Genomic DNA, 22,463 nt, shown 5'->3' on the forward strand with positions numbered 1-22,463 from the left:
CAAATTCATTGGAGAAGGCAATGATGCTAGGAATGGTTAGTGGACAAAGAAGGGACAAGCAAAGAACACACTGGCTTGATAACATCAAATCTTATGCAAAGTTGAACATGCAACAGTTGAAAGAAGCTGTGCTTGACAAGGTAGCATGGAGAGCACTTGCCTATAAAGTCACTAAGAGTCAGACTTGACTCGACTAAGTGGTTAAAAACAGATAACATTGATTTTTCAAACTCTAATTATCTTAAGATGGGACTACCTGAGGAATTTGTCTTTGGCTATAAATCTGGCTGCTTAGTTAAATGAGCAGAAGAGTCCTTTTGAAGATGTCCCCAGTGGCAGAATCTGGGCTAGTTGGCACACAGGAGAATGTCCGCTCCGAGCTGTATTTATATAAATAAAATGATGGGGTATGCATTGAATTACAACATCACAGGTTTCCTAGAAAGTGATATTTATGATTATAACATGGCCACAACACCATTAATTTGCAAGCATGGGCACAGTTAATTTAACAAAAAAAAAATACCATTCTTTTACAGCCAGTCTTATGACCATCTGGCCTATTCAGTTTGAAAATAGGTATACCTTACTAAGATCATGCTATTCCAAGGAAGATAAAATAAATATCCTTAGCCAATCTGGAGAATGTTGCTGTTTAGATGTATAGAGTGATTTAAAACTTGCCCAAGTAGCCCTAAAAATTGTATGATTTTTTTTGAAGCCCAGTTTATGATGCTACTACAAAACTTTTCTGCCCAGCCTTCCTTGGGAAAATTTCCTGATTCCAAATTGCTTTGTCTCCGTCTGACTCCAAATTCCATTTAGTATGTCCCAATACTATAATGATTAATGGAAGCACGTGAGTGTATTTCATAGTATTTGTGCAATTACTCCTTTAGAATTTTATTTTAAAATATTATTGTACAGTGTGTTTTTAAAATCTGGTAGGAAAAATGATAATTGATTTGTAGAAAAAATCATATTATTTAAAACATTTTTAATGTTCACATATATTGCATTTTTAACTTAAGCTTCTCCAGTGGGAATTTGAGTGTAGATATATTGTAGATTGAATGCTATATCTTCCTTGGCAACTAAATATTTACAGAAATCTGGAAACATACAAATAATGATCATTAGCATGGTTTAAATGCCTATAATCAGCTCATAATTACACTGACAGTATATGGCTGTCAACCTGAACAAGATAATCCCTTCCTCCTTTAATTAAGTTTTTCAGTTCAGTCTTGCATGATCAAGCCCAGAAAATAATTTTAGAGCACTGCTTAAATCTGAACATATGATGATCTGGTATTTTTAAAAAATAATTTTATTTTCATATCACTGACCTTTTATAATGGAATGCCTTTGTTCAATGCATAAATAAAGTTAGTTCAGATTGGTTTTTGTTACTGCTTTTTATCTCTCTTTCAGTCACTCTCTTTTTTCCAGCTGTTCCGCCTACTGTCTGTATGATCAAAAGTTTTAGTATGATTCAGGTTTATTTATTTGTTTGATTTATACTGTAATACATTGTTAGAAGATTTTGCATACCTTTATGAGATTTCTAAGAAGTGAACAGTAATAAACTGTGCATTGTGATAGAAATTCCTTATTGTAAATGCATCATTTACACAAAGTAAGTATGTAAGGACTAGTGTTTGTGTTGTGACATCAAAAGGAATGTTTTATAATTTTGGTAAAATCTTAGCTTGCTGTGGACAGTGCTGGCAGGGAATTGTGCTATCTCACATAAGCCTAATGGACCATTTTTGCCTGGGGCTCTTGGGAAAAAAACAGCTTCTGAGTCAGGGCTATATTCACCTGGATTCTGGTTATCATTTGTTAGTTTGTTGTTGCAATATTTATATACCACCTACATCACTAGCCAGTTTACAGTCCACAAACATAAATCAGTGCTTTCTTCTCTGATATTTAAGTTAGTTTTGGTGTTGGATCCCTTAATATTATCATATAATAGACTTAATTTTATTGTTACTGATTACTTTTTACCTGTCAGTTCTAACTGGATCTCTTTTGTAGACGTCTCCCGTTTATGGATTTTCTTGACCTGCAAGGAGATTCTGTGCAACTAGAATCAAGTTGCCAAGTCTTAAGAGTTTTACTTTGTGTATATTTATTCATATACATATTCAACTAATTTGTATATGTCTGCCATCTTGAAATCTTTATTTTATTGCTGAATTTTGAGATTCTTCTATGCACTGAACAGGCAAACATTTGATGTCTTAACTGGTAGTGCATAGAAGAGTCTCAAAATTCAGCCTGATCAGCTTTTTTAAAGATAAAATAAAATATCTTCAAGATTTTTGAAATGAAATCTGAGAAAATTGAATTTATTGCTATGTCCAGAAAAGAAAACATTCACCTAAGATACCCTGTGATGTAGGTTTTCCCACTTCAGTGAAATGAATCAATATATATCTAGGATTAAAATGAATATGAGGCGACTACCAGACAACGGAGAGATGAATTCAGATCATATAAATTCATATGTAAGCTTATCGGAACAGCTGTCACTGGGTTTTTAAAAAAAGGTAAAGGTTTTCCCAATCTAGTCATATCTGACTCTAGGAAGTAGTGCTCATCTCCATTGCCTAGCTGAGGAAGCCAGTGTTGTCTGAAGATCCTTCCATGGTCATGTGGCCAGCATGACTATAGGCCAAGGCTTATGGAATGCTGTTACTTCCCACTAAAGTGGTACCTATTTGTCTACTTGGATTTGCATGCTTTCGAACTGCTAGGTTGGCAGGAACTGGGACTCCCCCTGTCACGCAGTACTTGGGTCTTGAATCTTCCAGTCAACAAACCCAGTGTTTTAACTCCTAGGCCACCACACCCCTTGCCACTGGGTATCTGAGGATAAATTAAATCAGTCACTATGCAGTGTAACTTGTCTTCTTCCAGCCTCTGATAGTAAGAAAAGTAAATATTGCCACATACACTATGAATTCCCGAGATTCTTGGAATTATAAGGAAAAGAAAACAGGAAATTACATGGCTGTTGGTATCTCTTGTGTCTTCAGAACTGGGTCTTTTGCTTCAGTGGAAAGTATAACAGAGAAAGTATATTAAGGATGTATTTAAAACAGTCTGTGTTATTGTCTGTTGAGCTAAGTTTGTTCTTTATGAACTGGCTGATCATAAAGGCAGCATAAATCAAGTAAAGAATTCTCATTTGCTGTTTCTGCTTTTTGCAGATGGAACTTATAGAGCAGAAATGCAGTCTGCTCCAGGATATTTTAGCTGAACTGTATGAGTCCATTAAACAAATGTAATGGGTTTTTGGAAAGACTTTACTATGCATTTGAAACCAGATGTTTTACACAGAGAACATCTGGGAAGTATGGGTGTTCGTGTGTATATACAGCACATTGGAAAATAGCTTTATTGAGCCCAGCTGGGTGGCTGCTTGGGATGTGGTTGTAGAATATAACAATCCAGTTGTTATAAGAAATAATTTATTTGAAGTGTTGCCATCAAATGAATGTTTGGCACAGGAGCCAGCATCTTTGTTTCATTTTATGCACAAATTCTTCTCATTATCATTCCAGCAAAACTTGCTATGACATTTTATATCCTGTTATATAAGCTAATTCAATCACAAGCATGCTTTTAAGCTGGTATGAACATTATAGAGCACACTACAGAACAAAGTCAGTAATTTAAAAAAGGGGTTGCTAAGATTAGGCTATCAAATACAGTCACAGGATTTATGAAGAAATTGTACAAATTCACTTGTCCTATTGGAAGGTATCATTATTACCGGTATTTATAACTTCATTCCTGTGTGCTTGTTAGAGGAATATAAAAGCCAATGCATGGGAATATATGTTTCATCAGAGTCTAATGAAATAATATACTGTAGTATATTTTTATGTTTTCATATCATATTTTCCTGTCATGTTTTCAAAGCGGTTTTCATTTTAACAATTATTGAAATACAAAATTGATATTTGTAAAAAAAGAGAGTTTAATTCTTGGTAGGATACTTGTTTTCATTTTGTGGTAAATTGGTTTTTCCACTTAACTTGATTTGCCAAGTATAGGAAATATTTTTCTAGGTTCTGATGTAGTAGCATAATCATTTCATTTGGGATAACTTAAATAGAAAGTTTAAAGTCAGAAAGACTGGCTTAAATTGGCTGATTCCCATTGCGCAGTATAGGTAGTCGTCAACTTACACAATTGGGACCAGGCCATCTCTCACTAAGTGATGCAGTCATTAAGTGAATAGCACCTAATTTTATGATTTTTGCTGGGGTTAAGTGAATTGTGTGGTTGTTAAGTGAATCAGGCTTCCCCTCATTGCTTGTCAAAAGTCCTCTGGGAAGATCACAAATAATGAACATGCGACCCTGGGATATTGTAAATACCATGTTTCCCCAAAATTAAGACCTAGTGTTATATTTTTTTTGCCTCCAAAAGAGGTACTAGGTCTTAATTTTGGAGAATGTCTTACCTTAGGACCACCACAGCCAGGCCTCCAACACCCTGACACCTGTCGCGCTGCTGCTTGAATTCTTCTGCGGCCGCTTGCCGCCACTTGCGGCCGGACACCATGTGGCGCATTGTGCTGTTGCCACTCCTCCCGGCAGGACACCGCATGGTGCTTTGTGCCGTTTCTGCTGATCGCGGCAGGATGCCGCATGGCTCTTTGGGTCATTTCCACAGCGGAAATGGCCCAAAGCGCCATGTGGCCTCCTGCTGCAAGCAAGAGAAGCAGCCCGAAGCGCCATGCGGCGTCCTGCTGGGAGGAGCGGCAACGGCGCAATGTGCCACATGGCAGCTGGCCACAAGTGGCGGCAAGCGGCCGCAGAAGAAGTCAAGTAGTGCTGTGACAGGTGTTGGGGTGTGGAAGGCCTGGTTGTGGTGGTCCTACCGATAAGGTAAGCGGGTGCAGGGTGTGTGGGGTAGCTTCACCCCCTACCCCCGCCTTAGCTTGATTTTTAGGGGTGTGCCTCGCCCCAAAACTAGGGCTTGGTTTTGGAGTAGGTCTTATATTAGGCCCACCCCCAAAAATCAAGCTAGGGCTTATTATCGGGCTGGGTCTAACTTTCGGGGAAACATGGTATATGCCAATTGTCAAGTGCCCAAATTTTGATCATGTGACTGTGGGCATGGTGCAACTGTTCTAAGTGTGAGGACCAGTTGTCACTTTTTTCAGCACTGTTGTAACTTCAGATCAGACAGTTATTAAACAAATGGTGTAAGTTGACGGCTACCTGTACAACTTTTAAAAATAGTTCTCAATAGAATGGCATGATTTATAGTACTTGCTGAAATTAAATTCTAGCTAATGAGATATTGTTCTATACGCTGGATGTGGTGGTATATCATGTTTGTGATAAAGAAATTGATTTAACTTAAAGAAGCCTTCGTTGCCATTGTAATTCTGGATATCTTTTTTTTTTTTAAAGGAAGTAGATAAAACTTCTTCCCCTATCCTGACTTATACTGTGTACAATGTATGAAGCTGAGAGTGCTGAAACATCATGGATGAACCAGACTGCACCTTCAGAACTGAGTTTCTATGAGCAGAAGGCCAGGAATGAATAGTCCATTGAAAAGTAAAGTTTTATCCTGCATGTAGAATATGAATGAGAGTCCGCCTCTCCTTGTGTAAAAGCAAGAGAGAAAGAATTCTTGCTTATGTAAAAAAAACCACTCCCTTTTCATATGCATAGGAAGCAAAAAAAAATAATGATTGCACTAACCAGATAAAAGATTAAAATTAAGATAGGTATTCAGAAAAAAGGAGACGCTTTTGTCTAGTCTAGTCCTACACAGGATGGATAAAAAGGACTTGCAGAGCATAGTAAGGTCAGGAAGCAAATTTCTACCACTGATTTAGTTTATTATGAACACATGGTCAGGTTTTAGAAGTAGCCTGTCATTTCCAGCCCATTTGTAAGAAATGCTAGCAATTGGTTTTTGTATCATTAAATGCTTGAATGTATAATAACTACACATAACAGAATCTAAGTCTGATGCTGCATTTGGCCAAGTGAAAATGGAGACCAAAAATAAATAATAGTTTGGCAATTTTGATACAAACTAAATATAACTGCAGTTTTAGTTTTTTTTGGGTGGATTTGGCCAACATTGCTAAAGTCAAAATTATGGCTTCATGTTTACAGTTGTGGAGCAGTTTTCATTTTCATTCCAGTTGTGAACTTTCTGAGAATTACTCCACCCTCTTTTTGGATGGGATGTGAATTTGCTTTGAATGATACCCGGATTCCTTTTTATTCAGGGCACTTCTTGTGGGAGAATTTTTGCTGCTTGTTTTCTAAAAAAGGATATGTCTTTGATATTTTGAGAGTTCCTCCTGATTTCTTTTCTTTGTTTCAGGCTGCTTCTCTCCTTCCTGCCATAATCATAGATATTCTGTAGCTACAAAGAGTTTAAGTTATCTGCTGTTTTCAAATCATTTTATCTTTCATATTATCTTTTCCCTCTTTTTTTGAGTACAAAATTTAGGAAATATGTTAGCAGCATTAAATTCTTGTTCCTACTAACTAGACACCAAAGTATGTGGTTGCTTATATCATTTCTAAACATTCCACATACTATAATCATCACTGCTCTAAGAAAGAAAAAGTAATTCAGGATTCCATTACAGAACTTCTAAAGCCTTTTGCCTCTCTCACACACGCAGACATGTATACACAGTAAGTATTAACATCATTAAATGTTGCTTCCTAGGAGAGTCTTTTAAATCATTTAAACAAAGTCTGCACTACCAGATTTACTCTGAATTAATTAAAATATGATGCATTATTATTTCTAAGTGCAAAAATTTAATTTTTCCAGAAACTTTTGCTGGATACAAGCCAAGCTGCATTTGCACTGTAAGGTACAGCAAGTATGAAACAATGAAGGGATATCATTCTTTAGCATGCAGGGTTCAGGAAGTACGCATAAAAATCCTGTTATCACATGTGGGTAGGAAGGGAGTTGCAAATGTGCCTTCCACCCTTTGGCTTACGTAACTGTAGCATAAATCATTTAGGATATAATTACTTATTTTAATTACACAGTCTCTCTTGGAATCTGTGCATCATTGAGAGAATAATTATATTCTTCTAATCTTCTAATCTGCCTGTTGAAAGAATGTTTCTTCCAGTGAGAAAAATGGACAAAATGAAATTGCAATACATACATACATAAATTTAAAAGCATCTTGGTTATTGTACAAAGAATACATCAATTTATTAAAGTAACATATTGCATTGATACTTGGTTTGTGATGCTTAAAGGAGAAGTATTTTTTTCAAGCTGTAACATATGAGTTGCAAAGCATCTTAAATTTTTAGACTTTTTTATATAGATATATTGAGATCAAATATTATACCAAACTGTTAATTATTTATGTGAATTCTCTAAAAACATCACAATAAAATCATTTTAAAGTCAATGTGCAAAGAATGAAAATAAAGTCCAGGGTATTTCCATCTCTTATGCATAAATAATGCATAATTACTTCTTGATGCTATTCGCAAGGAAAATGCAATAAAAGCATTTAATTCTAAAATTTCCTCTTTTGCAGTTTATCTGTATTCTTTCTTGAATCTTTAGGTCTGACAGGCAGATGGCATCAAGATAAATAATTGCAGAAAAATAAAATATGTAAATTGTAAAGGAAAAGAATAGCAAATCCAAAACATCTGAGGCCATACATATATTAGCTTGTGTTCAGTAACTTCACCTGATAATTCATCAGGTATGCTTGTTTGTCTTCCTAAGACCGTAAACTATCTTTAGTGGTGGATGGTGCTGCACTTCCCCAGACAGAGACAGTATGTAACTTGGGGGTCATCCTGGTCTCACAGTTCCTATTCAAGGAAGACACCACACCTGTGGCCTGGAGGGCCTTTGCACAGCTTCCTGTTGAGTACCAGTTCCCTTTCCTAGACCACAAGGTTCTGCGCAAGTCATTTGTGCTTTAGTCACATCCTGCATGGACTATTGCAATGCACTCTACATGTTGCTGCCTTTAAAGAACATCTAGAAGATATAGCTAGTATAGAATGGTGTGGACAGTTATGTGTACTCCTCAATCAGCACATGTTACTGCTCTGCAAGCTGCAAGTTTGGTTCTGGGTTCAATTCATGATCCTGGCTGCAATTTTAAACCTTTCATGGCTTGGAACTGTGTGCTTGAGGGACTGCCTCTAGCTCATTACTTCTGTCTGACCCATTAGGTCCAGCAGAAGAGGTATATTCTGTATATTCCATTTGCCAAAAAATGTTATCTAGTGAGGCTGAGGAAAAAACTCTTTTCTTTTCTGGCATTCACTCTTTGAAATTTGATTCCCCCAGAGATCACGTTGACCTCTTCCCTCTTGGCCTTACATAAGGTCTTAAAGACTTGGTTATGTCACCAGACCAGGAGGTCAGGAAGTGGGGCTGAGTATGTCCATCCGTTCCATTAATTTATGATTGTTTTACTCCCGGTTACTGCTTTCACATGTATTGCTTTTTTCTTTTCTTGTTTTTTATGTTTCTATATTTTCTTTCAACATTGTTAATTGCCTGGTGTCATGACTTGAGATGGCTGACCATATAAATTAAAATAAATAAATCCAAATTTCCTAGAGATAGCAATAGCACTTAGACTTGTATACCGCTTCACAGTGTTTTACAGCCCTCTCTAAGTGGTTTACAGTCAGCATATTGCCCCCAACAATCTGGGTCCTCATTTTGGAAGAATGGAAAGGCTGAATCAACCTTGAGCTGCTCAGAATTGAACTCCTGGAGTGAGCAGTGAGTTAGCCTGCGGTGCTGCATTCTAACCACTGCGCTATCACGGCTCAGAAATCTGTCCATCTACCATGTATCCTGGGTTTTTTTTTCCCCAAAAGCGATAAATTCAGGAATATTCTACTTTGTTCTCTTTAGTAATCTGACATACAGTACTTAAGATTGAAACAGACATGTTTTTCAGGTCTTAATTCACAGTAAAATAGACATTCAAAGAGAGCAAGAGGAATGGTCTACAGCAGGGGTAGGCAACCTTGGCTCTTTTATGACTCGTGGACTTCAACTCCCAGAATTCCTCAGCCAGCTTTGCCAGCTTTGCTGGCTGAGGAATTCTGGGAATTGAAGTCTACGAGTCATAAAAGAGCCAAGGTTACCTACCCCTGGTCTACAGCAATAGACTCCTCCCTGTTTTTTTTGGGATATATATAAACAGCCGGTAGATAGTTTACTATTATTATGTTTACTTTCTACTTTCACATAATAAGAAAATAGCAATAATATCATATATATATTCATCTATAAGCCCACCCATGAATAAGCCAACTTTTGAGAGAAAGGGACAGAAAAAGAAAGAGAGGAAACTTTGAAAGATAAGCTTTACTAAAGTTTATGGTCAAAATACAGAATATTTTTGAGATACCATTTTGACTCTCATTGAGTTATGGAACAACATCATTTGGATTTGCCCCACTCTCTTATAATCTTGTACATATTGAGTGGTTATACATAGTGCCGCCCTTGAAGATTTCTCTCAAACTTCACTAGTTTGGGAGAAACGCATTTCAGTGTCTCTTAAACCAGTAGCCAATAAGTTGTTGTTCTGAGCTTATTTCAGTTAGGTAGTGCTTACCTTCGAAAAATCTAAATGACTTGATATTTAGCAATCCAAAAGATGGGGTTTTTTTTTCATTGAATCCCATCCAAAGACTGTGTTAATCATTTAAAGGAGAAAAAAATCTCCTCCTCTTCAGAGTTGGTACTTACATTTATCCAGTACTGGATGACTTTCAGCTTTGTATGTAGAAAGTCCCAATTTCAATCCCCGTCATCTCCAAGAAGGCTAGCGACAACCTCCTCATGACAACCTGATTTGCAGTTGTCAATCAGTTCCTACAATAAAGGCCAGGAAGGAAAACCTTTTTACATTATAGCTTTTTATATTTGTACTTATTTTGATTGATATTAATAACTAAAGCAATTTTAATGTTTTATAAATTGAACAGTAGCTCTTTAACATTGTAATATATTGAAGTATGCTTCTGAAGAAAGAGTGTACAGGTAGCCCTTGACTTATGACTATTTGTTCAGCGACCGTTCAAATTTATGACAGTACTAAACAAAAAGATTTATGACCAATGCCCAAAGTTATGGCCGTTGTAGTGTCTCCATGGTCACACGATCAAAGTTTTGGGTACTTGGCAGCCTGCCCAATTTTATGACTGCAACAGCCTCCGCCTGCCTATCTCTTCCCCCAATCTGGGCACTTTTGGTCCCCTGCTGTCCAGTGCTCTGCCGCCCCAGCTGATCTTCGCTGTATTCTTGCTCCTGCTGCTGACAAGACATGCCCAGCCTGGCTCCTGGGTCAGGCTGGGGCTGACTTTGCATTGTGAAAAAGAAAAAAAATGAAGGAAAAAGCCCCCAGACCTTTTGAAAGAGCGCCTGAGTGAGGCTGGGGCTGGCTTCATGGTGTGAAAAAGAAAAAAGTCACAGGGGGCTCATGCTGCAGGGTGCAGGTTAAGCTCTCAAGCAGCCCCAGAACAGTGCAGCTCTGGGGCAGCTCAGCATGCCTTGGGAAGCTACAGGTACCCCAGGTCAATCCTAGCCTCCCTCACCACCCTGCAGCATGAGCCCCCTGTGTGTGTGTGTGTGTGTGTGTGTGTGTGTTTTGCTAGTTGCAAGGTAGGGTGCAAGGAAGCTATGTGACGTCTTGCTTTATGATTGCATCACTTAGTGACAGAAATGCCAGTCCCAATTGTGGTTGTAAGTCAAGGTCTATTTGTAAAGCAACTGTTCGTGAGATTTAGATCTGAATTAAAATAGGTGATTGGAAGGAACATTTATTAATTTTATTCTAAAATTATACTCTGTTTTTCAGGCTTAGAGCTTTGTACTGCGTGCAATTTATGTTGTTGTCTCCTATTTGTCAAATATATTCCCTTCCCTATGTGGTATGATTGCTTCGCTGACCCAAAATGGTGAAGAATTTATTCTTTTCTATGTTTGACAATAACATCCTCTTAACATTCTTTCTGAGAACCAAATACAGAACTATTCTATGCTATACATATTTTTAAATCAATGTCTATATTTATTTTTTTCCTTAGGAATGCATGTGTGGATCCAAAAGCCACCCACATGCTTTTTTTTTTTCATGCTTAGCATATATGCACTTTCACAGCCTCTCCCACAGAACAGAATGAAAGAAAAAGAAAAACCAGACCTTTCTGAACACTTGAAGCTGCTTTCTGTCCCTCAGGAATTGCTCAAGGATTTGCTCCTCTCTCTCTTTTTAAAATACATATTTAAAATTACATTCAGCTTTATTAACAGTAAGACTGTTGAGCTGATCCCTCAGATTAAAGTCATGATATAAAAAGAATATAGAAATATAATAAGTTTTATATTATATAGGGGAACATGATGATTACCCTCTTTTCTAGAAGAACAGAGATTTTATGCACGAAATCTTTGAAATCTTGTTTTTTAAAATGTGATGATGGACTTTACTGTTCAGGGGCAAGAACTAAAATAATTTGGCATTGCAGCAGGAGGATGGAAACATTTTGTTCATATTCTCCACCTAAATAAAATAAATTACTTATTTGAAAATAATATAGTTCTATTCCTAAGTAAATCAAATAGTAAACCAAATGGTCTCTAAACAAAACTGTTGTTTCATAGTATGTGAATAATAACTCCATAGTTATTCACAAAATATTTTGTATTGTTTGTGAAATAGCATGCAGAATCAGCCTTTAAAAATAATAATGTATATTAAATTACATTTTATAGCATTTTATGTACTTTCCTCTATCTTCTAGTAGCTGATAGTAAAAACTAAAATTACATAAATGAAATTAATAGAAAGTTTCCTACATTTTAACTTAAAGATAAGACTTAATGATATATGTTTAAAAAGGACTATTATTCAATAATATTGTGGAATGAAAAGTCATATATTTTGAACCAGATAATATTGATTATCAAGCAGATGGAAGCATTGACAAATAATTATATCATAAAAATCAAAATACTAAGCATTAAAATGATTCAGCTGTTGCATATCTATGCTTTCAAAACTCGCATCTTGTATTTTAAAGGAAATTATAGGTATATAGAGGCAGAAGTTTATTCATTCTGAATATGGATGGTTCATATGTCCGCATGTTGCCCAATTTGATCTTGGTAGCCTTTAAATTCTTGCCTCTGACATGTAATACATATTCCCATGACTGCCCAATTATGATAAAGGATTGGCTATTGTTTCCTCTGTTCCCATGGGGGTGGTTTTTGTTTTTTGAAAGGTGTCTACTCAGATGATTAAGGAAGGATGCAGGAAGGGTATGGTTACTGAGTGATTACTAAGTGCTTTGGGAGATATGGAACTTCAGGATTCAGAGAGCAATATAGCAAGTAAGAGTTTATCAGCTTCTTCTGGAATCATAGCTGATGGAATATATCACGAGTTCATGTCTTAGGTTTTAAAAAAATTGTTATACTGTAGTTTCTGTATGAAATTAGACAGTAACAACAATAATAATAAAAAAAGAATTTTAGCCTAACCAGGAAACTTCCAATATTTAATTTTGAAGTGAAAATTTGCACAATTTAACTTAACTTTCATTTGATTTTTTATTATTTTTTCACTTGCATATATGCCTTGAAGAAACACAAGAAGCCATGGTATCAGTACAATAATCAAGCATCTTATAAGTGTGTTTTACTGGTTGGGGCATATAATCATAAAGAAATAAATAACTAAAACAAGTCTGCTATTATTGTCTTTTCTACTGTGGATGATATTTGGCATAATGCAGTAGTGAAAAATATCAGTATATATCAGTGATGGCGAACCGTTTAGAGACCGAGTGCCCAAACTGCAGCCCAAAACCCACTTATGCATCGTCGGGTGCCGGGTTGGTGTGGCCCATTGGCTGGGTGTGGCCTATTGGCTGGGTGTGGCCCATTGAGTGGGCGTGACTGCGGTGGTAATGGCAGAGTGGGTGGGACTAAAAAGTTCAATCAATCAATTTCAACTTTGCAAGATCTTTTTTTTCCCCGCGAGAAGTTGAAATTGACAGATTGATTGAACCTTTTTTTTTTTGCACACGGCAGCGGAGGCCTAAAGCAAAAAGGTTTTATAAAACCCAGCTGAAGGCCTAGGGCTGGGGCGACGGTGCGCGTGCCCACAGAGAGGGCTCAGTGCCACCTTTGGCACCCATGCCATAGGTTCGCCACCACTGGTATATATTTTAAAAAATTATTTTGCTCATTCCATGTTTTACCAGCATCAACCATCTGTATTTATTTTCTGAACTCTCCTTATAGATTACTTTTATGTACTTTAAGTGTAATGATCAATTTCCTGAATTTATAGGTTGCAATAAAATCCATCCGTAAGGACAAAATTAAGGATGAACAAGATATGATTCACATCAGACGGGAGATTGAAATTATGTCATCTCTTAGCCATCCTCATATCATCACCATATATGAAGGTTAGTGACATCATCTATACCATTTAAGTTTTCTTAAAAGCAGTTTAAATACCAGCAGACTTTTCTGCAATAACTACTTTTCCAATGTATCTCTTTGGATGACATGGTTAAGGTATGTTAAGGTATGGAAGAAGTGTCACAGGTATTTGACATAGAGGCACTTTGTTAAAATATTTATACCTTTGGAGACTAATTTCTCAAGGAACATCAGGCCAAGAAACTACAACCAAATCTAGATGTCACTATGTATACTGTATATTCAAGTAACACTTTCCTTCTACATTCGCGCTTGAAAAAAGAATTCATTTCCATTTCCATCAGTGTATCAAAGTCAGGTAACTACAATGTCACCACCATAGAAACCATATAGAATCCAGCCATTGCCTTTCTCAAGGGGTTCATTGACAGGTGTGCAGTCACTTCTACACTCTTCATATGTGTAGGAAAATCCAGTAGTACTGTGTCTTTGCTTCAGGATGAATGAATTTGGATGGTTCTCAGAACTGAGAATCTGTAGAGCAAAGAATTCTGCAGACATAGGAAAAAATAAATGAAGGCCATAGATGAGGAAAGATTTTATTTAAGATACTTTTAATCTGAGTCCAGTTTGGATCAAACTTTCAGCTGTTATGACAATAGTATAAATATTATCATCCCAGAGTAGCTGGTTGGAACAAACCCATATGGATCTTTTAAATTGATCTTGGTTCTGCAGACATCTATTTAGCAGATGAGATTTAGAAAGTAGTCTCTTATAATAGTATAAACTGTATTAATTCTCTCCAGATGCTTTGCTGAGTCTTTTTGTTTTCATATCTGCCTAGTAGTGTCCATTACTTTAGATAAAGCATTTATTAAAATGTGTTCTTTTGGCAAGCAATTTTTACCTAAGCTGCTGTTCATGTCATTCACACTTGTGCTATTATAAGGAATTATAAACCAATATAAAACATAAAGCAAATTTTTAAGTCCAATATTGAAAAGCCCACTGAGCTGCTTCCAGTTTATTTAATTTAATCTAGTGGTTCCATCTTGTAACCTGGGCAAAGATGCTGTGGGTGGTTGCTTACTACATTTGTAACCGGCATATGCCTGGTTAGACAACTTTGATAGGAATGCCAAACTCTCATTCAGTTTTTCACTCTTGCAAATTTTCAGTCATTTAATGATTTTTATTTTTTTGACATCTGATTATGTCATTTAAATAAGCCATATATGCCATGGGGCCTACATTGGTAACATGTGGCTTAAATACTTTGATGATCATGCTGTAGTCCAAATAAAGAAAGGCCATAAAGAGCTGGCTGTTCTCCTAGGCCATGGGCTTTAGTGCCTGGCGCCCCCTCTGTTGAATGTTAGATGAAATGTTTTGGTGTATCGGTAAGATTCACCGTCTTGTTCTTTTTCTCTTTTTTCTGCTTTGATTTGAGTTTTTTTGGTTCTTGTTTTGTATTATAACGTTTAGTGTATTGTGAACCATCCAGAGTTGTTTGGAATTGGGTGGCACACAACCAAAACAATTAAATAGATGTGCGTCTGATTCTTAGTTGCAAAGTTACAATCATTGATTGTAATTATAAGTGTACATCTTACCTTTATATTCACAGATATTAAAGCAATTAAGGATAGAGGCATGTTCATGACTCACTAATTTGAAGAGTAGTTTTGAGTTCTTGATTTACATTGAGCTATATGTCTAACTGATTTGTGAAGTAAGATGGTTAGAGAGTGTTCCAGCCAAAATAATATGTTTAATTCCCAAAGTTCGGTCTGCCAAGCTTCCCAAAGAACCAGAACACCAATAGTATAAAAGGTCACACACTGCATGGGCTACAAGTTGTTGGATGCCATGGATCATGGCCTCACCTCTCTAGTACAGTATTTTAATTTCAGATTGTCGGTATAAGCAAATGCGGTTAATCATTGCAAAGACAAAATGGGATCTTTGAATGTAAAATAGAAAAATGACATTTCTTTTAGCTTGATTCCAAACTGTGGAGGATCTTTTAGTTTTCTTGTTATCCAGGGTAGTACAAAGAAGAGAAAAATGATATGTCTTGCAAATGCTTCCTTTTGACTCATTCTCATTGAGTTAGGACCACTTGCAGAGGAACAGTTCATATTTCATTTTGAGAGTGTAGGAACAGATAACGTTGCCTTCAGGTGCCAACCTCCACCTGAGTTTTTGTCACCCTTTTAAGGTAGGACAGGTCAGGAAACAGACATCACATGTACCATTGGAACTCTACTTTATTATTATATAGGATATAATACAAAATCCTGAAGGTCTAGTAAAGATTCTCAGTTTCTTCTTTTACTAAGTAGAATCGAGATAAACCAATCTTGATTCCTCCCCCCTTATCCCTTGTCTCTATTTGGCTAAGCCGACATTTACAGTTCTTTTAAATATCTCCTTAATCCAAAATGGAATAGGGAAAAGAAAGCTGGTATATTTTGGAGACTCCAGAGAGGTGTTTCTTGTTATCTTATTCCCACTGAAAATTTGGGGAAGGAATTATATTTTAATCTACTGTTGAAACTTTAGTTGCTGATCTATCAATTGAATCAGTTAAAACTCATAGGATTAATGGAAGTCTAATTCCAGTTGCTTGAATCACATACTGAAATATTTAAAAGGATTTTTGTTTTTTGAAGAGATGACTTTTTTATTTAAGTAAAAATTTTTTTAACAGGCCTTAAAATAGAGAAAAGGAAGATTGCTGTGTCAGCATGAGGAAAACAAATGGAGCAAATAATCTGCCAAAATTCAATTTAGTGCAAATCTGTATCTTGTTTAATAGTATTCATTAAAATAATTACATTACATAATGGCCCTTTCTGATACAAACTTGAAGCTATGTTTCTGAGGTCTGTCTATAGACCGAAAGATAAGTGAAAACAAAGAAACTTTTGTAAGAAAGTCCATCCATTAACAATTCCAGTATGCTGTAGCAATATACTGCTTACACAGAGAATGTGTCTTACAATAGTGTCACATTTTGAAAATAATCTTCAATTCTCATATTGGATTATCTTCTTTAAAATTCTTTAAAAAAGAAATAAATCAATCAGAAAATCAAAATTTATAACAGGAAATATTGGTGTATATATTATTGAATGGTTATTGTAAAGTGCTTTCAGATTTTCTATAAGGTAGTGCTACAGAAATAATGTAATAAATAAAAATATTAATCAATAAATAATTTAAATAATTAAGTGCCCTTTTTTCTTCTGTAAAACACTAAATATATGAATGATGAATAAAGATGGGTGAGAAAAAGAAAGTAGAAAAAAGAGAAAGAAATAAGAGAGAGGAAAAACTAACATCTGGCAAAACCGCCCCCTCCTGCCTCAAATAATAAAACCTATATTGGAGTTGAAGGTTCTGCATCTGGAAAAAATGAAGACTACTGGCTAATGAATGCATTGAGTCTCCTTAGTATGAGCTGGAAGACCTTTAATATTATCAGGATTCCAAACATGTGCTTTCTTTAAACAGAATCCATGTTTTTGAATCTTTTAACCTTGTGTGGTTAAAGGTGATTCACTTCTGCATTTATCAACTTAGCATCAAGACAAACTAGCCATTTTCACTTGTTGCCAAATCCACATGTATATGAAAAGGATTTCTTGTTTCACAATTCTTTTTGGAACTTGATTAAAACAAATGTATATCTTGTATTATCGGTAAGAAGCAGACTCACCATTCATAATCAGAAGAAATTCCATCTTCTCCGCAGGATTATAATTGACAGCCTTTTGACGGCAGCTGGAAGGAAAGTACTTTTAAGTAATTTTTAAGGATTGGGTGGATTAAGTTGGCTTCTCCAGAAGTGTTTTGATTATCATGCAATACATTTCAACTTAAAAAGAAAAGCCCTTACTTTTCTTTTAACTTTCCCCTCCCTTCCCTAAGTCCTGTATTCAATAACTGAATGAACAGAAACATCATGCTATGGAATAAAAAAGTACAAAAGTAACCCATCTGGCAATACTTCGTATACTTTTAGGATTTGAAGAAAAAATAATATATAGATACTTATTCATGTGGAACACAAAGGTAATATTAACTAAGGTGTTAGTAGATGGATGGTTTCAAAAACATCATTTATTCATTCGTTCAATAGTCATAGCCCACCTTTTATTTGGAATCTCAAAAGTGTTGTATATGGTGTACCCTCTTCTTTTGTTTCCCACAACAGTAACCCCCCAAGATGCGTTGGGTTACACAAGTGCCTGGCACAAAGTGAATGAACTTCTTCTTTTTTTAAAAAAAAGTTTTATTATTTTTTAACAGAATTCAATAATAATTATTCAACAAAAACGTGTTGTCTGAGTATCTTATTCACTAATACAAATTAAATTCCTAATCCCTAAATCTTTTCTCTAACCATTGATAAAATAGGTCCCAAGTTTGAAAATATTCTGTTTCTTCTTCTTTTTTCAACCTTAAAGTAAGTCTGTCCATTTCCGCACAGTCGAATATTTTTTTGATTATTTCTTCTTCTGGTGGTATTTCTTTGTTCTTCCAATATTGTGCAAATATAATTCTTGCCGCTGTTATCACATGTAGAATCAAATATGTACTTTGCTTATCAAGTTTTTCTGGCATTATACCTAGTAGAAAAAATGAATGAATTTCTATGGCTGAGTGTCAGTAAAGATTCTCGGTCATCCAAACAGAGTTGTCTGGAAGTTGCATCATGGCAACTTGAGTTCTTGTTGGTTTGTGCTTATCCAAGTAGCTTCTTCAGTATGAACAAGTTGGTTATGAGAACCCCATATACGTCCTCAGGGGTGGTGGTGGTGGTTCATTTTTCACCTAATCTGGATAGGCTTATTAGGTGAGTAGGCAGAGAGTCATTGGGATATAAATGTTCTAACTCCTAAATCTTTTGCCCTAGGTGGGTTGTTAAATGTGGCTTCCCTGGTGAACCTGTGAATTGATCTTAATCTTCCTGGGGACTGATGAAAGAGCAACATAAAAAATGAGGGACAGGTTGTGCTTGAAGCCTCCATCTCTATTGAGGAAAGGGTTTTCCACTTTGACATAAATAGATTCCTTCCCACTTCTCCCAAACCATGACTGAGATGTAGTTATGGGTCTTCCTGTTCCTAATCCAATATCTTAATCTTAGTCTTCTTAACATGTTTTCTGTGACAAGGGAAAAAAATGATGGAAGACAATATAGAAAGGTTACAAATGAAAAATGATAACATCTAAGTACCTAATATTTCCATTGGCATAGGACAATCTATCATTAATATATAGATGATACCCCAATTATGCATATTCACATTTGGCTGGGTAGTAAATACAGTATCTGGCAGCTCTTAGGGCAGTGATGGCGAACCTTTTAGAGACCGAGTGCCCAAACCACAACCCAAAACCCACTTATTTATCACAAAGTGCCAGGGCTGCATCAGCATTGTGGTGCCCTCAGGGGGGGCATGGGGGCATGGCCCACTGGGTGGGCATGGCTCCAGTTGTCACGGCAGACTGTGTGGGCATGGCTGGGGTGGGCATGGCCACCTCAATGTTGCTCATGAGGGGATGCCTGTGAGGGCCGGGCAGGGTTGGGGGAGATCCAGGGGGTCTCTGGCAGATGGGGCGGTGGGCAGGAAGCCCAGCATAGGTGGGGGGGCAGGCACGCAATCCTGGCTGAGACTGGGGGGCCATGGTACTGATGGGGATCCGGCTTTCCCTGCTCGGGGTGGCCTTTGGCTTGCTTGGTGTGGGCGTGCTCTACCACCTCTACTCAAGCTTGCTAGCTGGCCGCTTTGCCTCCTTTGTGCTGGGTGGGGCTGTCGCTCCGGGTGGTGGCGGCGGCCTAATGGACTTGCGCAAGCTGCTGGCAGCGGCAGTGCGCGTGCCCACAGAGAGGGCTCTGAGTGCCGCCTCTGGCACGCATGCCATAGGTTCACCACCACTGTCTTAGGGGTTAAGTGGGGAATAACAAGCTCAAACTGAGATGGAGTGACTATCCAAAGATTAACTGAATTTTAGAATAATCCTTCCTTAGCTCTTGAGAGTGTTGTTCTCTTTTGGACAGAGATTGCAATTTAGGAGTCCTCCTGCTTGAGCAGAAGGTGGAATCTGTGGCCAAGAGGCCCTTCCTTGGCACATATATTGCAACAACTGTGGCACTTTCTGGACGAGGAGGCATGGTACATGGTCATTTGGCTTCTTCTTACTGTAACTAGACTATTGTACTTTGCTCTATATGTGTCTGTCCTTGAACACCATCAAAGATTTCAGCTAGTGCACCATGCAGTGGCCCATGTAGTTATAGATGTCCCCTTATTTGTCCATGAAACATCACTACTATGGGAGTCTGATTCTGGTGCAATTCAAAATCATAATTAGCACATTTCATGTCATCTGCTCCTGGCTGAGTCTGCCCATCCAGTTACAAGTAGGAGAGAAGGCTCATTGAGGGTCTCATCATTGAGGGAATGGCATTTGTAAGAACCTCACATTCAGACTTTCTCATGAGGAAGAATAATATTGATGAAGCTTAGTATGAAGATAATAACTTTAATACAAACTCTGTTTCCAATATATCTTAAATTTATATAAAAAGGGGAAAAGTCCACTCAAAGTCTCCTCAAACAGCGAGATAGGTGGCAAATAAATTTGATAAATAAAATTAAGAAATAAAAAGCAGTATATGCTAAATTATATAGCAAACAGAAATGTATATTTCCTAAAATGTGGTTTGAAGACACTTAACTGTAGTGCAAAATCCTTACTGAAGTTAATGTCTAGAGATAACTATTTCTTTAATCAACAGGGACTCCCAGTGGCTACAGTGGGATATTGCCTAAGGCCCCTTTACATTTTAGGGCTACATATATTTCAAAAATGATTTGGAAGACATGTATTTCATTTTATGTCAGTGAAGCATCTATCTGCTATTCATTCTTCACGTAATCATGAAAAATATGCCAATTCAAAGCAATGTTGCTGAAGCTGGTCTGTGGAGGTCAGCCAGGTAGACCATTGCAGATTCTGCAGGTTCATGAGACCCTACTAACTGCCTCAACACAACTGTAGTAAAACTGTAGCATTTATAATTAGGTGGTTAGAGCCCAGGTTACTATTTAGTGCCTGCATTTGCTGTCAGTCAGCCAGTGACAGCCTACTTGTCACCTTAGCTGTTCCTCCTCTCTGCATACTCTGAAAACTGGTTGGTTGAAGCATGAAAGGAGAATTATGAGCAGAAATATTAAGAAATCTGACAATAGTGAATAATATTGAGTAGTTACCCAGTGTAACTGAAAGATGACCCCCTAATCATCTTTGTTGCTCTTCTCTGTACTCTTTCTGGAGTCTCAACATCTTTTTTACATTGTGGTGACCAAAACTGGATACAGTATTCCAAGTGTGGCCTTACCAAGGCGTTATAAAGTGGTATTAACACTTCACGTGGTCTTGATTCTATCCCTCTGTTAATGCAGCCTAGCACTGTGTTGGCCTTTTTGGCAGCTGCAGCACACTGCTGGCTCATATTTAAGTGATTCTCCACTAGGACTCCGAGATCCCTCTCACAGTTACTACTGTTGAGCAACTATACTATACTATACCTGTGTATTTAGTTTTTCTTGCCTAAATGTAGAACCTTACTTTTTCACCATTGAATTTCATTTTGTTAGATAGTGCCCAATGTGAACTGTGATCTTAGATACTACTAACCTTTCTCCCAGAAATGTAATAAATATGATAATATATATCTAAGCATGGGATTTAATTGTGCTGGTGATGCATTAACTTCACCTCCTTACTATTCAGAGGTTTCTATTGAGAAATATTACTGATCATCAAATGTGTGCTACAGGCTATTATTTTGGAATGTAATAAAATAATTCAAGTGATGAATCTAATGTATTGGTGTGAATTACTTGGAAATGTTGAAAAAACAGTCATAAGACTCTGTCAGTTAAGGGGCAGACTTTCTGTCTACATGCTCATTAACTTGTGTTAAAAGCGGGAACTAATAATTGAATCTTATTGGCCGCCGCCTAGTGGCTGAGTGTATAAATAGGGGTGGAGCGGCAGTTATCGAGGCTTCTGTTTAAAACCTAAATAAAGAGTTGTTGTTACACCTGCTGCCTCGTCAATGCCTCACCGATCACCAAACATAACAATGAATATTTGATGGATGTGAAAGTGTACTCCAATGCAATCATAAATCCTATGTCCTTAACACAGAATGTAAGGAAGAGTTAAATTTCCCACATTTTCTGAATATTTATTTAGTGACCACAATAGCAGAAATTTTGAGAAAATGGCTTTAAAGGGTCATTCTTTAAAGCAGTTGCATCCTTCTTTTAGACTCACTGAGAAAACAAGGCAGACCAGTTTAATGAACAGCAAGAAATCCAAAGCAGTACTTCTAAATCAGTGGTTCTCAACCTTTTTAATGCCGCGACCCCAACCAGTCGTAAGTTGAGGACTAAATCGGTCGTAAGTTGAGGACTAAACCGGTCGTAAGTCGAGGGCTACCCAACCGGTCGCAAGTCGAGGACTTTCCCTGCCCGGGAGCGCCGTGCATGCGTGGTTCCGCCCCCTGCGCCGGCCGAGGCGTAGCTGCCAAGCGGCAGAGACGGAGCAGGCCGACCACCAGTTGGCCCAGCCCAAGGGAGGTAAGGCACCCACCGGAAAAGGGGAAAAAATGGTGGACAAAAAAAATGGTGGACAAAAAAAATGGACAAAAAAAATGGCGGACAGCCTTGCTTGAAATGGTCGATCGACCCCAAATGGGGTCCCGACCCACAGGTTGAGAACCACTGTTCTAAATAATGTCTAATTATGGAGATCTCTGATAGATATTGTGTTCAAATTGTGATGGAATAAGTTGAACAATAAATTAATTGAATACATAAAATCATTGGGACATGTTTTCATAGTGGTTCTGATATATAACTAAGTTAACTGTTAAAAAAACTGGAAAAGTT

The 22,463-nt window shown here is 37.2% G+C and overlaps 1 protein-coding gene across 1 annotated transcript in view; it reads left to right on the top strand.

Moving 5' to 3' along the window:
* NUAK1 (NUAK family kinase 1) overlaps positions 1-22,463 on the top strand; it is a 53,812-nt gene that overhangs the window by 8,633 nt on the left and 22,716 nt on the right. Inside the window, exon 2 of the mRNA XM_015818365.1 lies at positions 13,385-13,505. Within this exon, the coding sequence (XP_015673851.1) occupies positions 13,385-13,505 (121 nt within the window). The remainder of the gene's footprint in view (positions 1-13,384; positions 13,506-22,463) is intronic.

Source organism: Protobothrops mucrosquamatus, unplaced genomic scaffold, assembly GCF_001527695.2.
Source record: "Protobothrops mucrosquamatus isolate PMUCROS unplaced genomic scaffold, P.Mucros_1.0 scaffold728, whole genome shotgun sequence".
NCBI classification, from domain to species: Eukaryota; Metazoa; Chordata; class Lepidosauria; order Squamata; family Viperidae; genus Protobothrops; species Protobothrops mucrosquamatus.